The sequence below is a fragment of the Petaurus breviceps genome, unplaced genomic scaffold, assembly GCF_028583685.1.
Source record: "Petaurus breviceps papuanus isolate PSGF00001 unplaced genomic scaffold, PetGlider_PUasm1.0 118, whole genome shotgun sequence".
Classification (NCBI taxonomy): domain Eukaryota; kingdom Metazoa; phylum Chordata; class Mammalia; order Diprotodontia; family Petauridae; genus Petaurus; species Petaurus breviceps.
The window spans coordinates 1,798,305-1,818,491 of record NW_027185616.1 but is presented as its reverse complement, the minus strand read 5'-3'; the positions used below and the strand labels follow the sequence as shown (position 1 = coordinate 1,818,491).

Sequence of the window (20,187 nt, the reverse complement as noted above, 5' to 3'; positions counted from 1 at the left end):
AATGGATGGTCATCAGGATGTATCTCCTACTTGGGGTTGTTTTCTTATATCTTTTCTTTCAAGTCAGGCTTTCATTTTAAAAAATATTTTACAGCATTCATTTTATATATACATACATATATATATATACATATATATGTATATATTTTATGTATTCTTTCCATTTCTCTCCACTGGAGATAACTTGCAAATAACTATGGAAAAACAAAATATAAAGATACTACATGGGAAATTATCAAGAAGGATGACATAAGAATTAAGTGGGATCAGAAAAAAGGAATTCTATAATTAACTAGGATTTTAACTGGGACTTGAAAAAAGCAAGGGAAGCCAGGAGGCAGACACATGGACTTTCAATGAAAAGTTAGGTAATGACAACTGAAAGTTTCATGTAGCATTTAGTTTTCTTGTTCTCTAATGCACTCATTCTGCACTGGTCAGATCACATTTGGAGTAGTTTTATTTTTGTTGTTGTTATTGGCATTATATTTTCAGGAGAGAAGAGAAGACTTTGAGTAAATCCAAAAGAAGAAAACCAAGAAGGTAAAAGGTCTGAAGAACATACCATATGAAGGGAGTTTGAAGGAACTAGGAATGTTTGGCCTGAAAAAGAAGTGTAGGGATATAATGGTGGACTAAATATGGAAAATGATTTTTTACAGGGGTGGGGAACCTGCAGCCTTGAGGACACATGCGGCCTTCTAGGTCCTTGGGTGCAGCCTTATGACTGAGTCCAATTTTACAGAACAAATCCTGTTATTAATGGGATTTGTTCTGTGAAGTATGGATTCAAAGGCTTCACTTGAGGACCTAGAGCACCACATATGGCCTTAAGGCCACAGATTCCCCACCACAATTTTAGATTCACTGTACTTGGCTCCAAATAGCAGAGTTATGAACAATGAGTGAAAGTTGCAGAGAAGCTTTAATGTAAGAAAGAAATTTTTATCATTAGAGCTATCCAAATGTAGAACTGATTATTGTGTTGACCCTAACTGGATTTCTTCAATTAGAGGTTGACCACATTGTGCACACAGTAGGTTCTGATGATTATTTTCATTCTGATTCAGTTGTGACTTCACCTTGTTTACTTGCTATTTTGTTTATTTGATATTCCACATTCTTCTTTATAACCAAATTGGCTAGTTATCTATTTAAGTAGTTTTTCCTAATAATCAGCTTTTAATTTTACTTATACTTTCTATACTTTTCTGTTTCCCTGTTTCTCCTCTAACTTTTAATAACTCCATTTTTTATTTTATGTTTATGTGTTGGTTTTCTATTTTTTAAAAATGCTTATTTGGTTTATTAATCCTTTTTTTCTATCCTGTTAATATATATTTTAAGGATATGATTTTTGCTGTGAGGAATACTTCAGTTGCATCCCAGAAATTTTGGTATGTTGTTTCATTACTTTTTCTGTGATATAATTACTCACTGCTTCTATGCATCATTCTTTAACTCACTCATTATTTAGGATTTTTTTGTTAAGTTTCTATTTGGGACTGTATCTTTTGTTTCTCGGAATCAATTGCTGTTTTAATTGTGCTATGGTCGATAAAGGATGCATTTACTATTGCTAATTATTTACATTTTCCTTGCAATATATCTATGTCTTAATATTATTTTGGTAAAAGTTCCATGTGGTTCTGAGAAATATGTGTATGTATGTATGTTTCTTCAGCTGAACAAATTATTTTTGAATATACCAAACAATAGAAACACAAGAAAGAGGAAAATAAAAAACAAAGACAACAACAAAATTGGTATTTCTAAGAGTGATGCATACTAGGAGGCAATAACACATTTCAGAAAAGGGAACTCAAGATGGTGACTTCAGAATCTAACTTCCATGAGGCAGATTGAGACTAAAGAAGGATTAAATAAGTAAAAAGGGCAAGAGTTAAATAATAAAATTCTAGCACAGACAGCAAGGGAAGATAAATAATAGAAAGAATGAAGAAGAAATCATTTTTTGAAAAACAGGCACAAAAAGGAAAAATAAAACCTAATGAACACAGCTATTTAAAGGCAAGGGAGATTTACCTAACTACTTAACTGAGAGGGAAAAAAAGGAAAAATTAAACTAGGTAGGGGAAAGAGAGAAAAAGAAATTAATAAGTAAATAAAGCTCTAAAACTAGGGAAAAGCTCTAAAACAAATAAGAAAAGGGAAGTAGTCTAAACATGAGGGGAAGAGAGCCTATGGAAATAAGCTATGAATGCTCTGAATGCCTCTTTTTATTAAATGTTCATCTTTTTTATTAATGATTAGACTCAGTTTTGTAGGCTATATCTGACTGGGTTGCACGTTGAGCTCCTTTGCTCTTTAGAAAATGGATTTCATCATCTTCTGCAGTCTCTTGTGAGGGCAGAATATTTACATGATTTACATTTTTTTTAATCTGCAGCCAGTCTTTGGACTCTTGTATTTTTCCTAGATTCAGAAGTTATGGGTAGTTATTCTTGCATGATGTTTTTCAGTTTTTTTTAAACTTGTATTCTTTTAAGTCACTTAAAAATCTTTAATTTGTCTTTATACAACCTCTTCTTGAGAACAGTATCTTTTACTTCTTTGGAGATAATTTTTTAATGTCATTACTTTTTTCCTCTCTTTTTCCAGACTGTTTTTTACTTCCCATTTGTATTCTCAATCAGTTTTTCTATCTTTTCTGTGTTTCATGAGACTTTCCTGTATAGATTCATTTTTCTATTCTACCAATTATTTTGGCCACACAGGCATTAAATTCTGCTTCCATAATTTTTATTTGTCTTTTAGATAATTCAGGAGCATTTGGCAGTGCTTCTCTGCTCTCTTAGGAAACCACAGGGTCTTCTGTGTTATCAGGTATTAATTCACTTTCTTTTGACTTACAATATTTATTCATACATATCTAGTTTCATTTAGAGTATCTTTAGGTACCCATCTTTCCTTGTTATTAATATCTATGCTGTTGGTTTACCTATTTGCACTCAAGATATTTACTGAGATCATTAGTTATTCTCTCTCATTTCCCCTTATGTTCCCCTATTACTCACTTTTTGACTCTCTCTCTTTTGATCCCAGATTTTGTTGGGACTGATCCTCAAAGTCATCTTGGCATCCTCCCACACTAAGCAATGTATATTTAACTGAACTCAGTCTCTGCCCCAAGTGACTTCTAGGGAGGGGGACAGAATTGGCCTCAACTGCATCCTGGGTTCTTTCTCTCAGGTTTAGTAGACTACAAGAGAGTGACACACATGAGAATCTTGCTCTACCTTCCTCTTTTTCTCAGTTCTCTGGCTGTGCTCTCTTGTAGCACGTAGTGCTGACACAGCTGCTATCCTAACCTTTGTAAGCATCTGCTTTTTGGTTTTCTGGTGCATGCAGAAGAAAAGAAGGGGCAGAACTGAGCTCTGTTGCATAGCAGTGGGTCAGATTACGCATCCTTGCCAAAGCATGTTTGATGATGGAGGAGGGAGTATTGAGTGAATAACTTGGGGTTTAGGGATTAACCTTTTCTGTTACTAGTTCATCAGGTTATTACCTTGTTAAGTTTCTTTAAGCCCTAGGCCAGGGTTCAGCAAACTACGGTCTCAGGCCAGATCTGGCCACCTGTTTTGAATAGCTTGTAAGCTATGGATAGTTTTTGTTTTGTTTTGTTTTCTTATCATTTATGTATAATGCCATTTAATTTTAAAAAATGCAAGAAGTATTCTTAGCTCAAAAACAATTGACCAAATTGGCTTATGGGACAAATAGTAGTTTGTAGTACAAATCAGTAGTACTCCAAATAGTAGACCCCTATCCTAGACCATGGAGATAACAGGAATTGCTTTATCCTATTTTAGAGTCATTTAAGAAGTCATGAGGATTGAAAAAAATGTCTAATGTACCATCTTATTGGTCATATGATTTAGAAGTTGGCTTTCAAATTTCAAAACTGCCATGTATTACGTGTTGGGGCCCTAGGTCCCCAAAACTTAACTAGTTTGTTTAATATGAGATCCAGCAATACCTCCCTAATTAGTAACTGTGTCAGACCAGAAAGTTAGCACTACTATGACAGTAACTCAAGCTATTCACATGCATTTTTACCAAATGATCAGAATCTGTTTAGCTACAACTAGCCCAGGGGTGAGTGAGAAGAAACTGTTTCCTTGTCTGTGTTTATGGTCTTTGACAAATGGGTTTTCAGCCCATTCTGACAGATTTTTCTCACTGAATGATCCATCAACCCTTGCTCTCATCACCTGGATCTCAGTCTTCATAATAGTATTAAAATTCAGATGGATTTTACACTACAAATAAAAATGAATTTGAATGCCTCGGTTCCCCACTGGAAACCTGAGCACTGTAAATGTCAAATGGGCCCCGCTTTTAGAAGCAATCCAGACACTTCAAAATGATGAGTTGCTTCCTGTCACCTTTGCTAAATTTGCATTAGTTTTGTGGTGCTCCTTCACCTGTGCAAGGAAACAATCTGTGTTTTGTCTTTCCATTTAGGGTGAAAAGCTCTGTAAGCACACAGTATACTCCTTATGACAGATGATGAATGGCTGCCTATTTCAAGAACTAGCCAAGAAAACATGCAACTGTGGGGGCCCCCACTCTCAGATTAATTAGCCAGTTAGACAGGGAAAACAAAATTCAAACCAAACCCACTCCCCAACACATGCCATGAATTTTCCCCAAACAATAGAGCACAGTCTGCCAAATGACAATTAGATCAGTGTCTGTATGATGAAAAATAGATTTTGAGAGCCAAGAGAGATAGAGAAGAGGGAAAAGGAAAAAAAAAAAACAAATCTTTGTTTCAGTCATCAGACATAGATGGAACACACCCTGGGAGCAGAGCAAGGCTAAAGATTCAGCCCCTCTTCATTAAAATGAGAACTCTCCACCTCTTCAAATTCATGGATTCTCATCCATCATTATAACTGATCCAAGCATCAGGAAAAGAAGGTTCCTTTCAACTTAAATGTTCTTATGAAGTAGAAATGAGTGAGGTGACAGGGCAGGAAAAGGTGGATGGAGACAGGAGAGTTTAGGCAGGTAGAGCTTTGCATTTTCTAAAAGCAACACAAACATACAAAACCCCCCAAATCTATCAAGCACTCAGCCATCATGTAAATCTGATATCCTAATCAGAACAGACAGTAGAAAGCTGGGGAGCGGGTAAGGGGAAAGGGGGTAAAGGAAGAGAATGGGGCAAGGTGAGAAGAACAAGAAAAATAAAAAATTAAGCATTTTCTTTCTAGGTCTTTTAAAACCCCTTCCTGAGTCAAAAGAATGAAAAGTTTTGCTGGAAAACATTGCCACCTCTCCCTTGGAGTGTGAGGCATCCGTAAGATCCACAAAGGCCGACAAGGCTGCCACTTCAGAGGGAGGTCGTGTTATTATTTTGGCACCTCTGTCATCTGCTGTCACTTCAATTCCACTTTATCAAATTACTGATTTTGCTAGAAGCGTTCGGATTAAATGGAGAGAAAGGTACACACATCCAAACATGTGCGCACGTAGTTGTCATCACATCAATGCTGAAATTTCATAATTATATGTCACAGTGACAGAAGCACCAGAGTGCATTAGAAGAACTGGATTATGATCGCTCAGGGTATCCTCCTCACATCTGTCTGGGTACAAGACAATAATGATGGACAGCCCAGTATCCAGGGCTGGGAATGGCGTGTGGCTCATGGTAAGCGGTTAACAAATGCCTGTTGAATTGAATTGTCACAGAAAATACATTGGGGCCAGGAGTCAGGAGACCAGGATTCAAGCCTCATCTCTGCCATTAACTTGCTATGTGACCTTACACAAGTACCTCATTTCTTTGGGACTTCTTTTGCCCCTATAAAATAAAGGGATGAATTTAATGGCCTCATAATCTGACCCCTTCTCATCTTTCCAGGCTTCTTACCCCTTCCTCCACTCCATGTACCCTATTACCCAACAACTGGACTCCTTGCACAAGATAATCTCAACTTCAGACATTTTCACTAGTCACCCTTATCTTAGATAAGCCTTCCCTCTGCCTCCTGACTTCCTTCACACCTCAGTTAAAATCCCTCCCTCTGCAGGAAGGCTTTCCTGATCCCCAGTAATGCTTGTGCCTTCTGCCATGAAATGATCTCCAATTGATTCTGTATACATCTTGTTGGCACACAGCTTTTTGAATGTTGTCTCCCCAATTAGAACATGAGCTCTTTGAAAATTTACCTTTCTTTGCATCCCTGGAGATTAGCACAGTGTCTTGCACTAGCAGGAGCTTAAGAGATGCTTGCTGACTTGATTTTGAGGACCTTGGTCATACAGATCTATCATTAATGGGAACATTCCATGTTGTAAAAAATATCACAGTCATTTTGTATCCCCCCCCCCTTTTTAAATGGTGGTTTTCCTCAAGGTGGACCACTTTGAAAGCATGTTATGATAAGCAGACTAGCCTCTGTTCAAATCTAAAGCACACTGTTGCTGAGAAGAGAAATTAATATCGAGAAGAAGGAAAGCTTTCTAATAAATGTGTCATCTTCCCATCAACTCTAAGGTCAGAGAGTGAGGTTAAAGAAAAAATCTAACAGCAAGAAGTATGACATAATCTTAACTTTTTTGGAATGGACCTGTGACTTCACTGATATAGGGAGCCCTCAATGTTAAGATTCCTTCTCCCAAAGCAGATTAGCGTTTCCTCTGAAACTCAAATAGTCTTAAAAAGTTGTAGGTGTCATTGTGAGTGCAAGTGACTTACTCAGGGTCACAAAGTTACTATGTATCAGGAGCAGGATTTGAACCCAGGTTTTTGAAGCTCTCCTTCAACTCTGCTACATCACCTCTATGAGATACAGGATAGTATCGAATCTATTGTTAAATATGTTAGGTTGCTGTTGTTCCCCCAGGAGTTAGCATGGTATAGCAGAAAGAGACCTAGGCCTGGCTTCCAAATAAAAAGACCTAGGTTCAAATGCTTCTGCTGCTACATATAAACTGTGGGACCCCACGTAAGTCACATAATCTCTTGGTGCCCCAGCAAGTTATGACTTCAAGTTAGAGATGAGTTACTGAAATTTACCAGGGAAGGAGTTTCTACATTAGCAGGTTCCTAGCCAATGAAACCCCAGACACACACACACACACACACACACACACACACACACTCACTCACTCACTCACTCACTCACAAATTGAAGTAATATGTTGTGACTTGTTAGGGAGAAACTCCCCTTTTTTTCTTATATTAAATTCCTATATGCAATTCAGCCGTAAATGCATCTCCCCGAAGCCCAATTTGAAAACTCATTACTTATTCATCTTCCTACCTACCCACTTAAGAAATAGGCAATAGGCTTGGATGTTTATATTCATTACCGATCAACTAGGATACAGTAATCAATGAGGTTAACTGCTTTTTCATTTTTATTTTTCATATAATAAATATAATACATGTAGCATATGTATAATATAATATAAGCATATAATAAATACACATTCATTCTTTTTAGTGACATCACTTTTCTAAAATAAAATCTTCTAGGTAGGAGAGTGTCGATTTGAGTCTTAATTATTATTATTTTTAGTCTCCATAAACCCAAAAACCAACCTGAATTTGCATGAAGTACTAATTGGGAAGAAATGTCCTAGCCAGGGATGGGGAACCTATGGCCTCCAGGCCACATGTGGCCCTCTAAGTCCTCAAGTGTGGTCCTTTGATTGAATCCAAACCACAGAAATATTTCTTCTGTGAAATATGTATTCAAAGGGCCACATTTGAAGATCTAGAGGGCTACATGTGGCCTCAAGGTCACAGGTTCCCCACTCCTACCCCAGGCCCTGAGTGCTATGTTTGGTGTCAAAGGGGCCATGGAGTATGGCAGGCTGAGGTAGGACTACTACAAACAAGTCAGAGGAGATTGCCAAACACCTGTCAAGGGCACCAACCTGCAAAACACAGTGACAGGTTCCTGTGATAAAATGAAAAATGATTAGCCCTGCCCTCACACTATTTATATTCTAATAGATGGAATAGGTTGTCTACACAAATGAGCATAATTCAAGGTAGGACATAGAGGGAACAAGGATGAGAAACAAAATATTCTTAGGGGAATTGGAGGATTGAGAGATCAATTTCAGGTAGGATAGAGAGGGGACTCCAGGAAGGCTTTCCACACAGGTGCTACTGGGGCTCATCACTGAAAGAAAAGAAGGACTCTCAAAGGCAGAGATGAGTACAGATTGTGATCAAATGACGATGGGGAAGAGAGTAGTCTATGACAGGGGGAGGAGACGGCACACGTGGCTCAGAAAATGGCTTGCTTGGTTCAGTTTTGTCTGGAATATAGCAATGAAATCTGCCTGGAAAGGTAGAGTGGTAACAGATAGGAGAAGACTTGAAATTCTGGGCTAATGAGCTTGCATTTTATTCTATAACTGAGAGTTGTTGAAGGATTTTCATTGGGGAAAGTTGAAATTATGCATTAGGAAAATTATTTTGCCACTTCTTTGAAAGGAGAAGTGAGGTGCAGCTAGATGGCACAGTGAGTAGAGGACCAGCCCTGAAGTCAGGAGGACTTGAGTTCAAATCCAGCCTCAGACACTTAAAACTTACAAGTTGTGTGACCTTGGGCAAGTCACTTAACCCCAATTGCCCTGCCTTCCCCATCCATAAAAAAGAAAGGAGGGGTGGCCAGGTAGCACAACGAGTAAGAGCACCGGCTACAGTGTCAGGATGACCTGGAGATCGAATCCCAGGCTCAGACACTCAGCACCCACCCAGAAACACCTGGCCATGTAACCTTGAGCAAGCTACTTAGCCCCAATTGCTTAGGGGTGGCCAGGTGGCTCAGCAAGTAAGAGTACCAGCTCCAGTGTCAGGATGACCTGGAGATCGAATCTCGGGTTCAGACACTCAGCACCACACCCAGAAATAACTGGCCGTGTAACCTTGAGCAAGTTACTTAAAAATGATTGCTTTAAAAAAAAAAAAGAAAGAAAGGAGAAGTGAGATATTAAAGGTAGGTGCCCAACTAGAAGCCTACTATAGTAGTACAGATGAAAAATGATGGTAGCTCTGGAAATGGAAGGATGAGTGGTGACATGGGGACAGGTTTGAGTAGAGTACTAGAGGTAAAACCTTTTTGGGTTGTAACAATAGAAGTAGTTATAGTCTCGTGTTGAAATGGTAATCATCCAAACTAGTGACTCCTTGAAGACTGGACACTATAGTAGGGGTTCTTCACCATTTTGTTATGTGTATCATTGCCATAGAAAATAAAACCTGGGGGGTGGCTAGGTGGTGCAGTGAATAGAGCACCGGCCCTGGAGTCAGGAGGGCCTGAGTTCAAATCCGGCCTCAGACAATTTAATACAAAAAAACTAGATGTGTGACTTTGGGCAAGTAATTTAACCCCCAATTGCCCTACCTTTCCCCTCCAAAAAAAAAAAGAAAAAAGGAAAAAAAAAGCTAAGAAAACCTGGGATGTTAAAGGGACTTACACAGTAAATAAGAAAAGCCATAAAAGCATTAAAGTAATACATAGTAGTCTAACAATTGATTTCCCCCCATGGTGTTTATACTATGGCCTCCAAAGATAAAAGATGGAAAAGAAAAACAGAAAGCTAGGAAATAGAAATCTAGGGATGATTATCCAGCTATTGTAGGTGTTGGGTGGCCATGGTGTGGTTGGTGACTGTGTGAATTGTCTTGTAATTTCTGGGACAATGAATGGCAAAGGGCAGGAATCAGGCATGAGAATAGAATGCTGAGTGGTACACAGTCAGCAAATTGTCAGTATCATCGTATGGATAAAAGCACATTAAGTTAGAATATTAAGGAGTCACCTTTAAAAAAACTGGCTAGATTAAAAACTTACAACAAAAATAAGCATGTTTAATGTTTTTTATACCTAATTCCTGTAAGTGGTTTTCACTCAAGATATTTCATATATCTATATTTGAGGAAAAATATCTTTAACCTTTTGAATAACACTGACTTGAATTTATCTAATCAAAATGTGACTCACTCCCCCCAAAACCATTTTTTCTGGCAATTCCTTCCTTAAACACATGTATTTATATCATACAGAACATACAAAAATGATTGAAAGGTATTGACTTACTTTTCTGTCTTCTAATTCCACGCAAGAATTGCAATCTGTTTTAATATCCTGGAAGCAGGTAGGAAGGAATTGGGGAGAAGAGGGGGTGGGAAGAGAGAAAGAAATATTACTGGTCATTTATAGTCAGAGGACTGGCAGTAGTGTTTTTGAACTGTAACTTTTAAAAAAGGCATTAAATAGCCAAGAGTTGTTTCTTGAACCATTACCCTTTATGGTGCATTGGGGTGGCATATAACTTCACATTTGCATAGTTGACTTACCAAGGGCTTATGTAAGCCTTATTAGAAGCATGTGGGGTAAAGTCAAAAGCTATGGCTCAGAGACCACAGAGATAATGCTGGAATCAGCTCATAAAATAAAGTGCCACCCTGAAGTTGACTTTCACATATGGAGATACTATCACTAAAGAGAGGCAATGTCTTTCCCAATTTAACCTCAGACACTTTTCTGTAAGGATCCATCTAACTACACATCCCCACCCCATAAATCCACAAACCTATGCCTACTATTTAAAGTTTTCATTTCATGCTTAATATTTAAACCAAGAAGGTAAATACATTTATTCCTGTTCATTTATCAGGTTCCACTGGTTCTCCAGAGTAGTCTTTTAAGATGTTGATCCAAGTTACTGACTGTCTAGTACACATGCACCCAAAGCTACCATGTTGTTTTGTAAGGGTTGACTGCAAAATGAGAAACTGTATGGTATAGTGGACAGAAGGAAAGCCTTGGAGTCAGGAAGATCTGGGTTCAAGTCCTTCAAGCACAAACTGATTGGGGGATTTTGGGCAAAGCTCTTGTTCTCTCAGTGCCCCCTAGGAAACTCTTGAAGATCCTGGGAAGGGGCTTCAACAATTCCAGCAATGGTGAGATCACAAGTGTGGACCATAAAGGGTTGGAGGGGAGTAAAATCTCATTAATGTTTTAGAAAAATAAAAATACTGTGCAGGATTCCTCCTTAAAATTATCCCAGTAGCAAAGGTTAGTACATAGTCATAATATATAGTTTTTCTAGTAGGCAATTTCAAAAAGGCAAAACAAAGGACAGAACTTCCATTTTCAAATGACCTTCCCTCAAAAGGAAACAGCATAATTGAAAACTAAACACTCAGTTCCATTAAATGCAAGCAAAGGGGACCATTTATCAGGTGAGGTGGAGATCTCCAATATAGATCATTTAGGTCACATATCCCACTTGCTTCCTTCAGTGGGTTAATTTTGTCCCCAAGGATCTAGGGAGGTAATTTTCTTAATCTGCTTCCCCTCCTTGAGTCAGACCATACTTGAAAATATCAGAGGGAAGTAAAAAGGTAGCCGCAGAAAAGTAAAGGCTCAAATAATGCACACTAGCTTTTCCTAAGGAAAGCTCCCTTCAGATATGTCTGCTGAAGAGAGTGAGTAATGGCAGATTAACACATTATGGGAGTGATGAAAATAACGCAGACCTCTCTGAGATGAAAGCTGCTATTCTAGAGACAAGGTGACAACCTCTTCTCAGGTCTTTGTTGCATCACTCTCACTCTGGGATGCCTGCATTTCCTTTCTCTCCTCTGCTGGAAATCAGATGGATTTTCCAGAAGTAACCTGGATCAGATTTAGATTCAGTCAGCAAAAGTGGCAGGTGTTAATCAACTAACTAACTCAATAAATAAACCAAGAACTGGTTTTTTATCTGCCATTGAAGACCAGGCCAGCAACACACAAAGCCATCTGGCCCAATCAGCACTCTTGCCATTTCCCCAAGATTATTCAATTTATTCTTGTCAGGATTAATTTACTAACCCCATGCTGGATTTTTTTATTTAGATGATATTGTTGGTTTGTCATCCTGCAGATCAACACTGTTGGCACCCTGGAGGACTGCATTTTGCTTCGGAACAATGTTGGACCAAATTGGAAAAATGTCACTTTTGCAGTAACAAATTATTGTTGGTATCATGCCTTGTATATCTGGTGTCTCCGGATGGTCTGTGACCTGACCTTTTCTAGAGGAGAGGTAGTCAAGTAAGTACCTCATCCCAACTTGACGATTTAGCTTTGAAAATAGTTCAACTCTCTAAGTGTTAACTATGAATTCTGAGCCATGTACTTCTGGACAAGCAATCAATTTCCCTAAGAAAAATAATCATTTTTCTTTCCACAGTTAGATTTCTGATTAACCCCTACCTAACCTGCTACGAACAAGCCAACAGCAGTGTGTGTGTGTGTGTGTGTGTGTGTGTGTGAGAGAGAGAGAGAGAGAGAGAGAGAGAGAGAGAGACATAGAGACCCACAAAGAGACAAAGACAGAGAGAGAGTGATTCAGAGAAAGATAGAGACAGAGACACAAAGAAAGAAAGAAAGAGGGGAGGAGAAGATAGATAGAAAGGAAGGAAGGAAAGAAAGAAGGAAGGAAGGAAGAAAGAAATAAAGAGAAGAAAAAAGAAAGAAAAAGAATCTGATTAGGGATGCACTTATGACTTAGAGATCTATTTTTAAAGCTTCCCTTCCGTGGGTTTTGAGACTGAGTCTCTTTTGGACATCAAAATACTCTGACATCTATGCACTTTTCAAAAGCTGGTCATTCCTTGTAGAATTCTTCCTCTTTTGTGATTTAGCTGTTTTAGATGAATCCTGTAGGTCAGGAACATTGAGGCTTAAAATGCGGGTCACTCAACAGCACATGCCTCTTGTCTTGGTCGTGTGCATTCGCATCATACAGTTGCCCCGAAGTGTATAATGGCCAAAGGTCCACGTGAATGAGTGGAGAATGAGGACTGAATGTTCCAAGGCAGCCATGGCGAATTCAGACAGGGAGCAAGAAGCTTCCTGTGGTTATCCTTTATTCTGGGTATTTTGCCATTTATCACTAAGGAAAGGATGGCCTGGATAAGAAACTAATATGCTGAGATCTAAGACCCAGCAGAGGAAAATCATTCCTTTACAAAAGGCCATGATAGGCTCATCCCTTGCCTGTGTACCCAAATAAATCCAGGTGCTTCTGGAAGTGAGACCTTGTGCTTTTAAAATAAGGACTGAGATGATGATGATAATTATACATTACAGAAGGGCAGTGAAAACATGCAGGATAGTTTGCTTATATAGCTGATGCATGTTAAGATTATCCAACCCACACTCCTTTTGACTTGGAATCTGTAAAAGATGCCAGTGGGACAGGAATTACCGGCCAGTGAGACTGTTAAGTTTACCTTTACTTGTGGGGTTCTCAACCTCTATGGTTCAGGGAGCCTCCTTTCAGTGGGTAGGTGGCATAGTCAGGAAGACCTATGTTCAAATCTACCTTCAGACATTAGCTATATAATCCTAGACAAGTCTTTTAGCCTCTCTCAGTCTCACTTTCTTCATCTATAAAATGGGGATAATAGCCTCTACCACACAAGATTGTAATGAGAGAGGAGAAAATATATGTAAAGCACTTTTAAATCTTTAGAGCGCTATATAATTATTACCAAAATGATGCCAGTAGCTTCTCCCTGATCATGGGCTCAGAAGTTACAGTTTCCTTTTGTCTGAGGTTAATCACAGGTGGCACTGTATGATTTATGGACATCCACTAAAACAAGGTCAGACAAAAAGAGACACAGTACTTACTCAGTGAAGGCATTTGTGGGCTACAGTACAATAAAACAAAACAATAATTCATTTCAATTCAACCAACACTTATTAAGCACCCATTATTTACAAGGCACTCTGCTAACTCCAGGGATTACAAAAATAAAAACAAATTAAAAAGAAAAACAAAGACAAAAACAAGCTAAAAAAAGGATAAAATCAAATTGCAAACAAGATTAAAACTACCCTTAAAGAGCCCATGGTATATTCTCCTAGGGGGCTATAGAATATGTGTGTGTGTGTATCAATAAATACAAAGTTATTTTTGGGTTGTTTTTTTTTTTGGAGGGGGAAGACAGGGCAATTGGGGTTAAGTGACTTGCCCAAGGTCACAAAGCTAGTAAATGTTAAGTGTCTGAAGCTAGATTTGAATTCAGGTCCTCCTGACTCCATAGCTGGTCTTCTATTCACTGTGCCACCTAGCTGTCCCTACAAAGTAATTTATTGGGGGTGATTTACACCAACAACTAGAGGCGATTGGAGTAGGCTTTATATATGAGGCATCATCTGAACTAAGCCTTGAAGGAATTTGGGAGCAGATTGTGAACATGAGCTTTGGTTCCTGGTGGGCCTACAATAATTGTATGTTGTCTTAAAGTTGAGTAGTCCAGATCTCTTTTTTCTATTCACTTAAAAAAAAATCCACCCTGTGTTTTTCCTCTTTCTAGGTCCATTCAAGAAAACTTGACAATGACCTTCCCTTTTTTGTCCATCCCATTTGGGTGTTTAAAGTTATCTGAGATACTCTCAGGTCTATGGAAAAGAGACTGAACATTTGAATCTTGAATATGAGTCCTTCTGATACTCACATAAACTATAGATAGCACCTACAGCATCAATAAATTTTTCTCTTCTGTTTCCCAGCATTCTCAGTCCCCCAGAGTGTGTTTCACAAGAAACTCTTGTAGACTAAATTCCTTTGTTAGGTCTGTGTTGAGGTCAAAGTTCTGTTGGCCCACTTCTACCTTCCCAGACAAATAATCACAACAAAACAGACTCCTTTCCAACTGTTTTGCCCCCAGGTCAAACAAATCTGCTACCTTAAGACAAAAACCAAAGAAATACTTCTTGGAAGTTGATTCTAATGGGTGAAATAAAGTCAAACACATCAAATATTTTATATATCTCTGCTTAAAAAGGTTGTGGCATATATCTGCAGGCTCATGTTTTACATGGCATTTTTACAAAGACCATTTCTTCTAATAACTGGGGCATTTGTCTTTATCATGGTGATATTATTATTAATTCATTCTGATGCAAGAGAATCCAGCACATGTTTTGTTAGAACTGGGTGGCAGAAAGAGCATAGATTTAAAGGCAGGTGACCCAAGGCTGGAATCCTTCTTTCTATATTTAGAAGTTGTGTGACCCTGGGAAAATCAGTGAGCTGTTTGGAACTTCCATTGTTTACCTGTAAAAATGGTGATACTATATCTTACACCTTAACCACCTTATAGGGGAAATCATTTTGTAAGCCCCAGATCACTATGTAAACACGGGCTCTTAAAATGCAGGACCACATCTGAAGACAATCAAACTGTGATGATTTGTTGTAGGATGAGGTCTTTATTGTCAGGAAGATAGGAATCAGAAAGAACTGGAATCCATCTCACTTCTGTCACCCACTAGCTCTGTACTGTGGGCAAATGACTGAACTACTTAATGCCTTCCAGGTAATTCTTTTAAAAAGAAATGTATTGTATAAAAAAGAGCTCCCAGTTCACTTGCTCAATGCTCTAGTGAAATCACAGGAAGGGGAGGGGAATGGTGAGACATTTGATGGAGGGACACTGGCTCCCTTGATATTTCTCAAACAAGGTACTATGATGACTCTGGACTCACTGGCTGTCTTCATGCCGGGATTGCTGTCTCTCTCTTCCCTTATCTCTGCCTCCTGTCTTCCTTAAGACCCAGTTAAATTCTCAACTCCTGCAAGAAGCCTCTCCTATTCCCTCTTAATGCTCATGCCTTCCCATTGTTGATTATATCCAACCTATCCTTTCTCCATCATGTTTGTACGCAGTTTTTGAATATTATCTCCTCAACCAGACTAAAAAAATCTTGGCAGCAGGGACTGTCTTTTGCTTTCTTTGTAATCATAGTACTTAGCACAGTGCTTGGCCTAGAGCAGGTGTTTAATAAATATTTGACTGACTAATCATGATTATGTGTAATTCCTGGTATTTTAGAACTGGTAGGGGTCTTAGATAGTAGATTCTTCATCTAGGTTTTAATCTTATATCTAGTCTGATCCCCTCATTTATACAAAAGAAAACTGAGGACCAGAAAGATTAGATGACTTGCCCAAGGATGCCAAATGAAACATAAACAGTGGAAGGGGCAGGGCTAAGACAGCAGCTCCCTAGTCTGTCTTGTGTTCTTTCCAAGGCACCCTGCTTGTGTTTTGAGTTAATTTTTAATTAAATTACTGTATATTGGGGATAAGAGCAGTTAGGTGGCACAATGGATAGAGAGCTGGTCTTAGAAGCAGGAAAATGTGAGTTCCTGGCCTCAGACACTTACTATTTGTGTTACTTTGGACAAATCACTTAACCCTGTTTGCCTTGGTTTCCTCACCTGTAAAATGAGCTGGAAAAAAAGAAGTGGCAAACCACTCCAGTGTCTTTGCCAAGAAAACCCCAAACGGAGTCATGAAGAGTCTGACACCACTAAAAATGACAGAACAGGGACAACAGTGTTAGGGATAATGATTCTACCACAATCATAGAAATTCCTGTCAATGGAACATATTAGAAGCCAATCTAAAAGAGATAGACATACATGAATTTAATTTGAGAGAATCCAAGCTTGCACTATAACTAGAGAAAAAGTAAAATTTCAAAAAAGTCAAAATCATAAAGCCTCATGGATGGAAGATACATCGAAAAGAATGTTCTTTTTTCCCCCCAGTTAAAACAAATCACCTTCCGGATTTCAGGTTTTGTATGCACTATCATAAATAACCAGCAGATGGCAGCAAATAACTTTTCAAAGACTGCTTGGAAAAACTCAAACCATGGTAAGGAAAGTCACTGAGCCTAAAAACTTCATGAAATGCTAAGATCTGTGGACTTCCTCAAAATCTAAACCTCAAATAACTATATGTTCTAATTAATAAAACTTAATTACTTGCCATGTATGAAGCAACTTTATGACGTACTGTATAATTACGTGATTAAAAAGGATGTTCCATGCAGAAACCAAACTTCCATGATATGAGATGAAAAAACCCTGTACCCATAAAGATCCCCCCCAAAGAAGGATTTTCAATGTATTTTAACATAAAATAATGAAAAATGAAGGCACGCACTTGTAAAACTCATTAGGTATTACATAGAGAAATGAATGTAATTATGTAGTACACACATGAATATTGGCCTTAATATAGGAAGCATTTTTTTTTTATTAAACCTGGCTCATACATAGATTTGAAAGTGGGTTACAATATACATTGTGTGAATGTACACCCATGCATATACACAGATATATATGTGCACATATATTAATATCTGTTTCCATATACATGTACACACAAAAGTATATATGTGCACATATACGTAAGTAAGTATGGCTTTCCTTTTGGAAAACTCATTTGAGGTGTGAAGCCTATATTCAAATTAATGTAATATTTAATTTAGTAAGGGGAAAGCTACAGAGGCAAGTTTCAAAATCCTTTAAATTTTTTAATTGGGTGGAAGGACTCCCTAGATATGAAAGGGTGGGGTGGGAGGAATGGCTTATAGTACAGAATGAACTGTCAGCCTGATTTTGAGAGGACCAGAAGGTACAGTCCAAATGAAACTAGCAGATGCTTCATCCCAGATTCATCACCTCTTTCCCCACCCCCAATGGCTCTTACTTCCCCTTCCTGCCGTTGTTCAGGCAGCTGCTACAGCCCAGACCTTGGCTACTGCCAACAGATCTGCCAGAAGAAATGAGCTGGGATCTATGCCTACTCAGATTCCCCCCTAGGGTCTCCTCAAAATTAAATTTAAAGGAGAAGAGAAACCTCTACAGGTATATGCAATATGTCACCTAGGTAGACCCAAACCAAGGGTCTGCTTGCAAATAGAATCTATGTATTTGCATCACAGTAGGGGCTTAATGAGAGCCTTTTAATTAATTGTAAATGGATTTACCCTTATCAGTTGTTAATCATACTTGTTCTTATACCAAATAATGGTAGCAGAGCTTCAAAAAAGAATACTTTTAAAAGAATGTTTCAACTAGTTTCCAACTCCAAAACTCTCTGAATTAAGAATCCAATGAGTGAAAAGGAATAAAATTAAGAGCTATTTGCTAAATTGTAAAAGCCCAGGTCTGTCCTTTGGGTTCCTGCCAGTTCAGTATCTTCTACCTGTATTTTTCTGAGGGTGCAGAAATTCAAACAAGCTGTGAAAGCAGCTGTCTACCCATAAAAAAAGCAGCAACAAAAACCAACTCTGTGTTTCTTTTGGCTTTTAACCTTTTGGACAAATCTCAGCATTTCATTGAAATGTAATGTGTAAATTATAGGGTCACTGAAGCTCTGAAGGAGGAAAATAAAATGTTCTGCCAACACACCAGGAGCAAGGAGTGAGATGAAATAGAAAGTCAGACAAGCTGCCTTTGATGTACCAGAAGTAGCTGCATTTAAAATAAACAAATGAATAAATAATCAATTTTTTTTAAGTAAACAAGTGCAAAGAACTTGAATGAAAGCAATTGTAGCATACATAAAAAGCTGCAAGGTATCTCAGGGACAATTCAGTCAAACTCTGTCTCTTTGCAAATAGGTAAACTGAGGCTCAGGTAAGTGAAGTGACTAGCCCGATGTCTATTAAGTGAAAGAAGAGTTGTTTGAATGCAGAGACTCTCACTCCAAATCCAGGAGACAGTGCACACCTTTGTGGGGCTCTGTGAGATGCACTTGAAAGACACAGACCAACACTTCTGATAAGAATAGATGCTTGCGTCAGGGGGAGCCAAGACTGCATAACAGCACCACTCCTTTTGATTTATAAATAGCAAGGAAAAAAAAAAGAAGAAAGAGATGAAGAAGAAATGCAGGCTAGTTTGGGGAGGATGTGAAGGTTAAACTGTCCTGCTTGGATAGGGATGATTTTGCTGTACGATGATGCCCTTTGGATCTGGAACGTGGGGTTGATGGCCATACAGGATTGACTTATCTGACTGAAACCTGAAATCTTTACATGGAGAAGCAAGGCAGCCCAGATACAGGTTATGAATAAAAACTGTCATTTAATTATTGGCACTTTGGTAGCAACTCTCATTAAAGGATTCCAGGAGGCAGTTGTCTAAATGAAGTATAATACATTTGAGGTAATAAACTTATTTGGAGATTAAGAAACAGAGGTGGAAAGGTAAAGGAACTTTCCCAAAATCACTCAGTACCTTTGTAAGGCAGCCAACCCAGTTCCTGTTTTAAAGGAATAATGCATAATCATGGAACAGTCCCCCCCACTCTTTTTTTTTACTTCCTCAAATGTTCTCATATTTAGCAACTTTTTCTTCTCACAACAACCCTGGAATTCAGATTCTCCCAATTTGACAGATAAGGAAATTAAGTCCCAAAGCATGTAGTGACTTAGACAGGGTGATAACTCATTTCCTGACTTCCAGACTAAGACTCTTTCTGTGGAATTATGTGCATTTATTGAATATCTCTTTGTGTTTAGTAAAGCTGGATGAGTCTATTTTTCTTTGTTGGGTATGACCTCTGTGGCACTCTGGAGGAGTGGATGGAATAAAGGATACGGAGTCAGGGAGACCAGGTTTCATCCTTTCTGCCTCTGACAATAGATTTGGTTTAGTGGAGGGGCACTCAATTATTATTGGTCTTTGGTAATAAGATGTTGGTTAAAGATGGGTTATATTCTGCATCAGTATGTATAATCATAGGCCCTTGACATCTACATTGTATACTTATGAAAATATTAAAAAACATGTATATATCATACACATATACATACACACACCCCCTCAAAGTTGGAAGACACTTCAGAGGTCATGTAGTCCAACCTGTGCTTGATTAAAAATCCTATTTCCTATATTTCTGACAAATATTTGCCCCTGCTTGTAGAATTCAAGCAAAGGCAGTTCTAATGATTTTCAAGTTTCTTCCCTCTTAGTTCAATCGACTACCCAATAAACTTCAATGGCTTCCTATTAAATCTGGCATCAAATATAAAACCGTCTGTTTGGAAAGATATTATATCTCCCAACTTGGGAAATTTCATTGGCTATCCCCTTAGAATTCTCTCTCTCCTTGTTTCTGCCTCCTGCCCTCACAGGTTTCCTTCAGTTCCTAGCTAACATCCTACCTTTTATAAGAAGGCTTCCTGGGTCCTCCTTAATGTTAGTGCCTTCTCTCTATTGGTTTTTTCAATACTTTCTACAGATATATTGTTTATACAGAATTGTTTTCATGTTGTTTCCCACATTAGACCATGAGCCCCTTGAGGGAAAGGACTATGTT

General features: G+C 38.4%; 1 protein-coding gene across 25 annotated transcripts in view; it reads right to left on the bottom strand.

The window, feature by feature from the left end:
- The window catches only part of RBFOX1 (RNA binding fox-1 homolog 1), a 1,748,893-nt gene that overhangs the window by 1,106,255 nt on the left and 622,451 nt on the right, over positions 1-20,187 (bottom strand). For all 25 annotated transcript variants that reach the window (XM_069085342.1, XM_069085412.1, XM_069085369.1 and 22 more), the window contains one exon: positions 10,098-10,145. In XM_069085342.1, the coding sequence (XP_068941443.1) occupies positions 10,098-10,145 (48 nt within the window). The remainder of the gene's footprint in view (positions 1-10,097; positions 10,146-20,187) is intronic.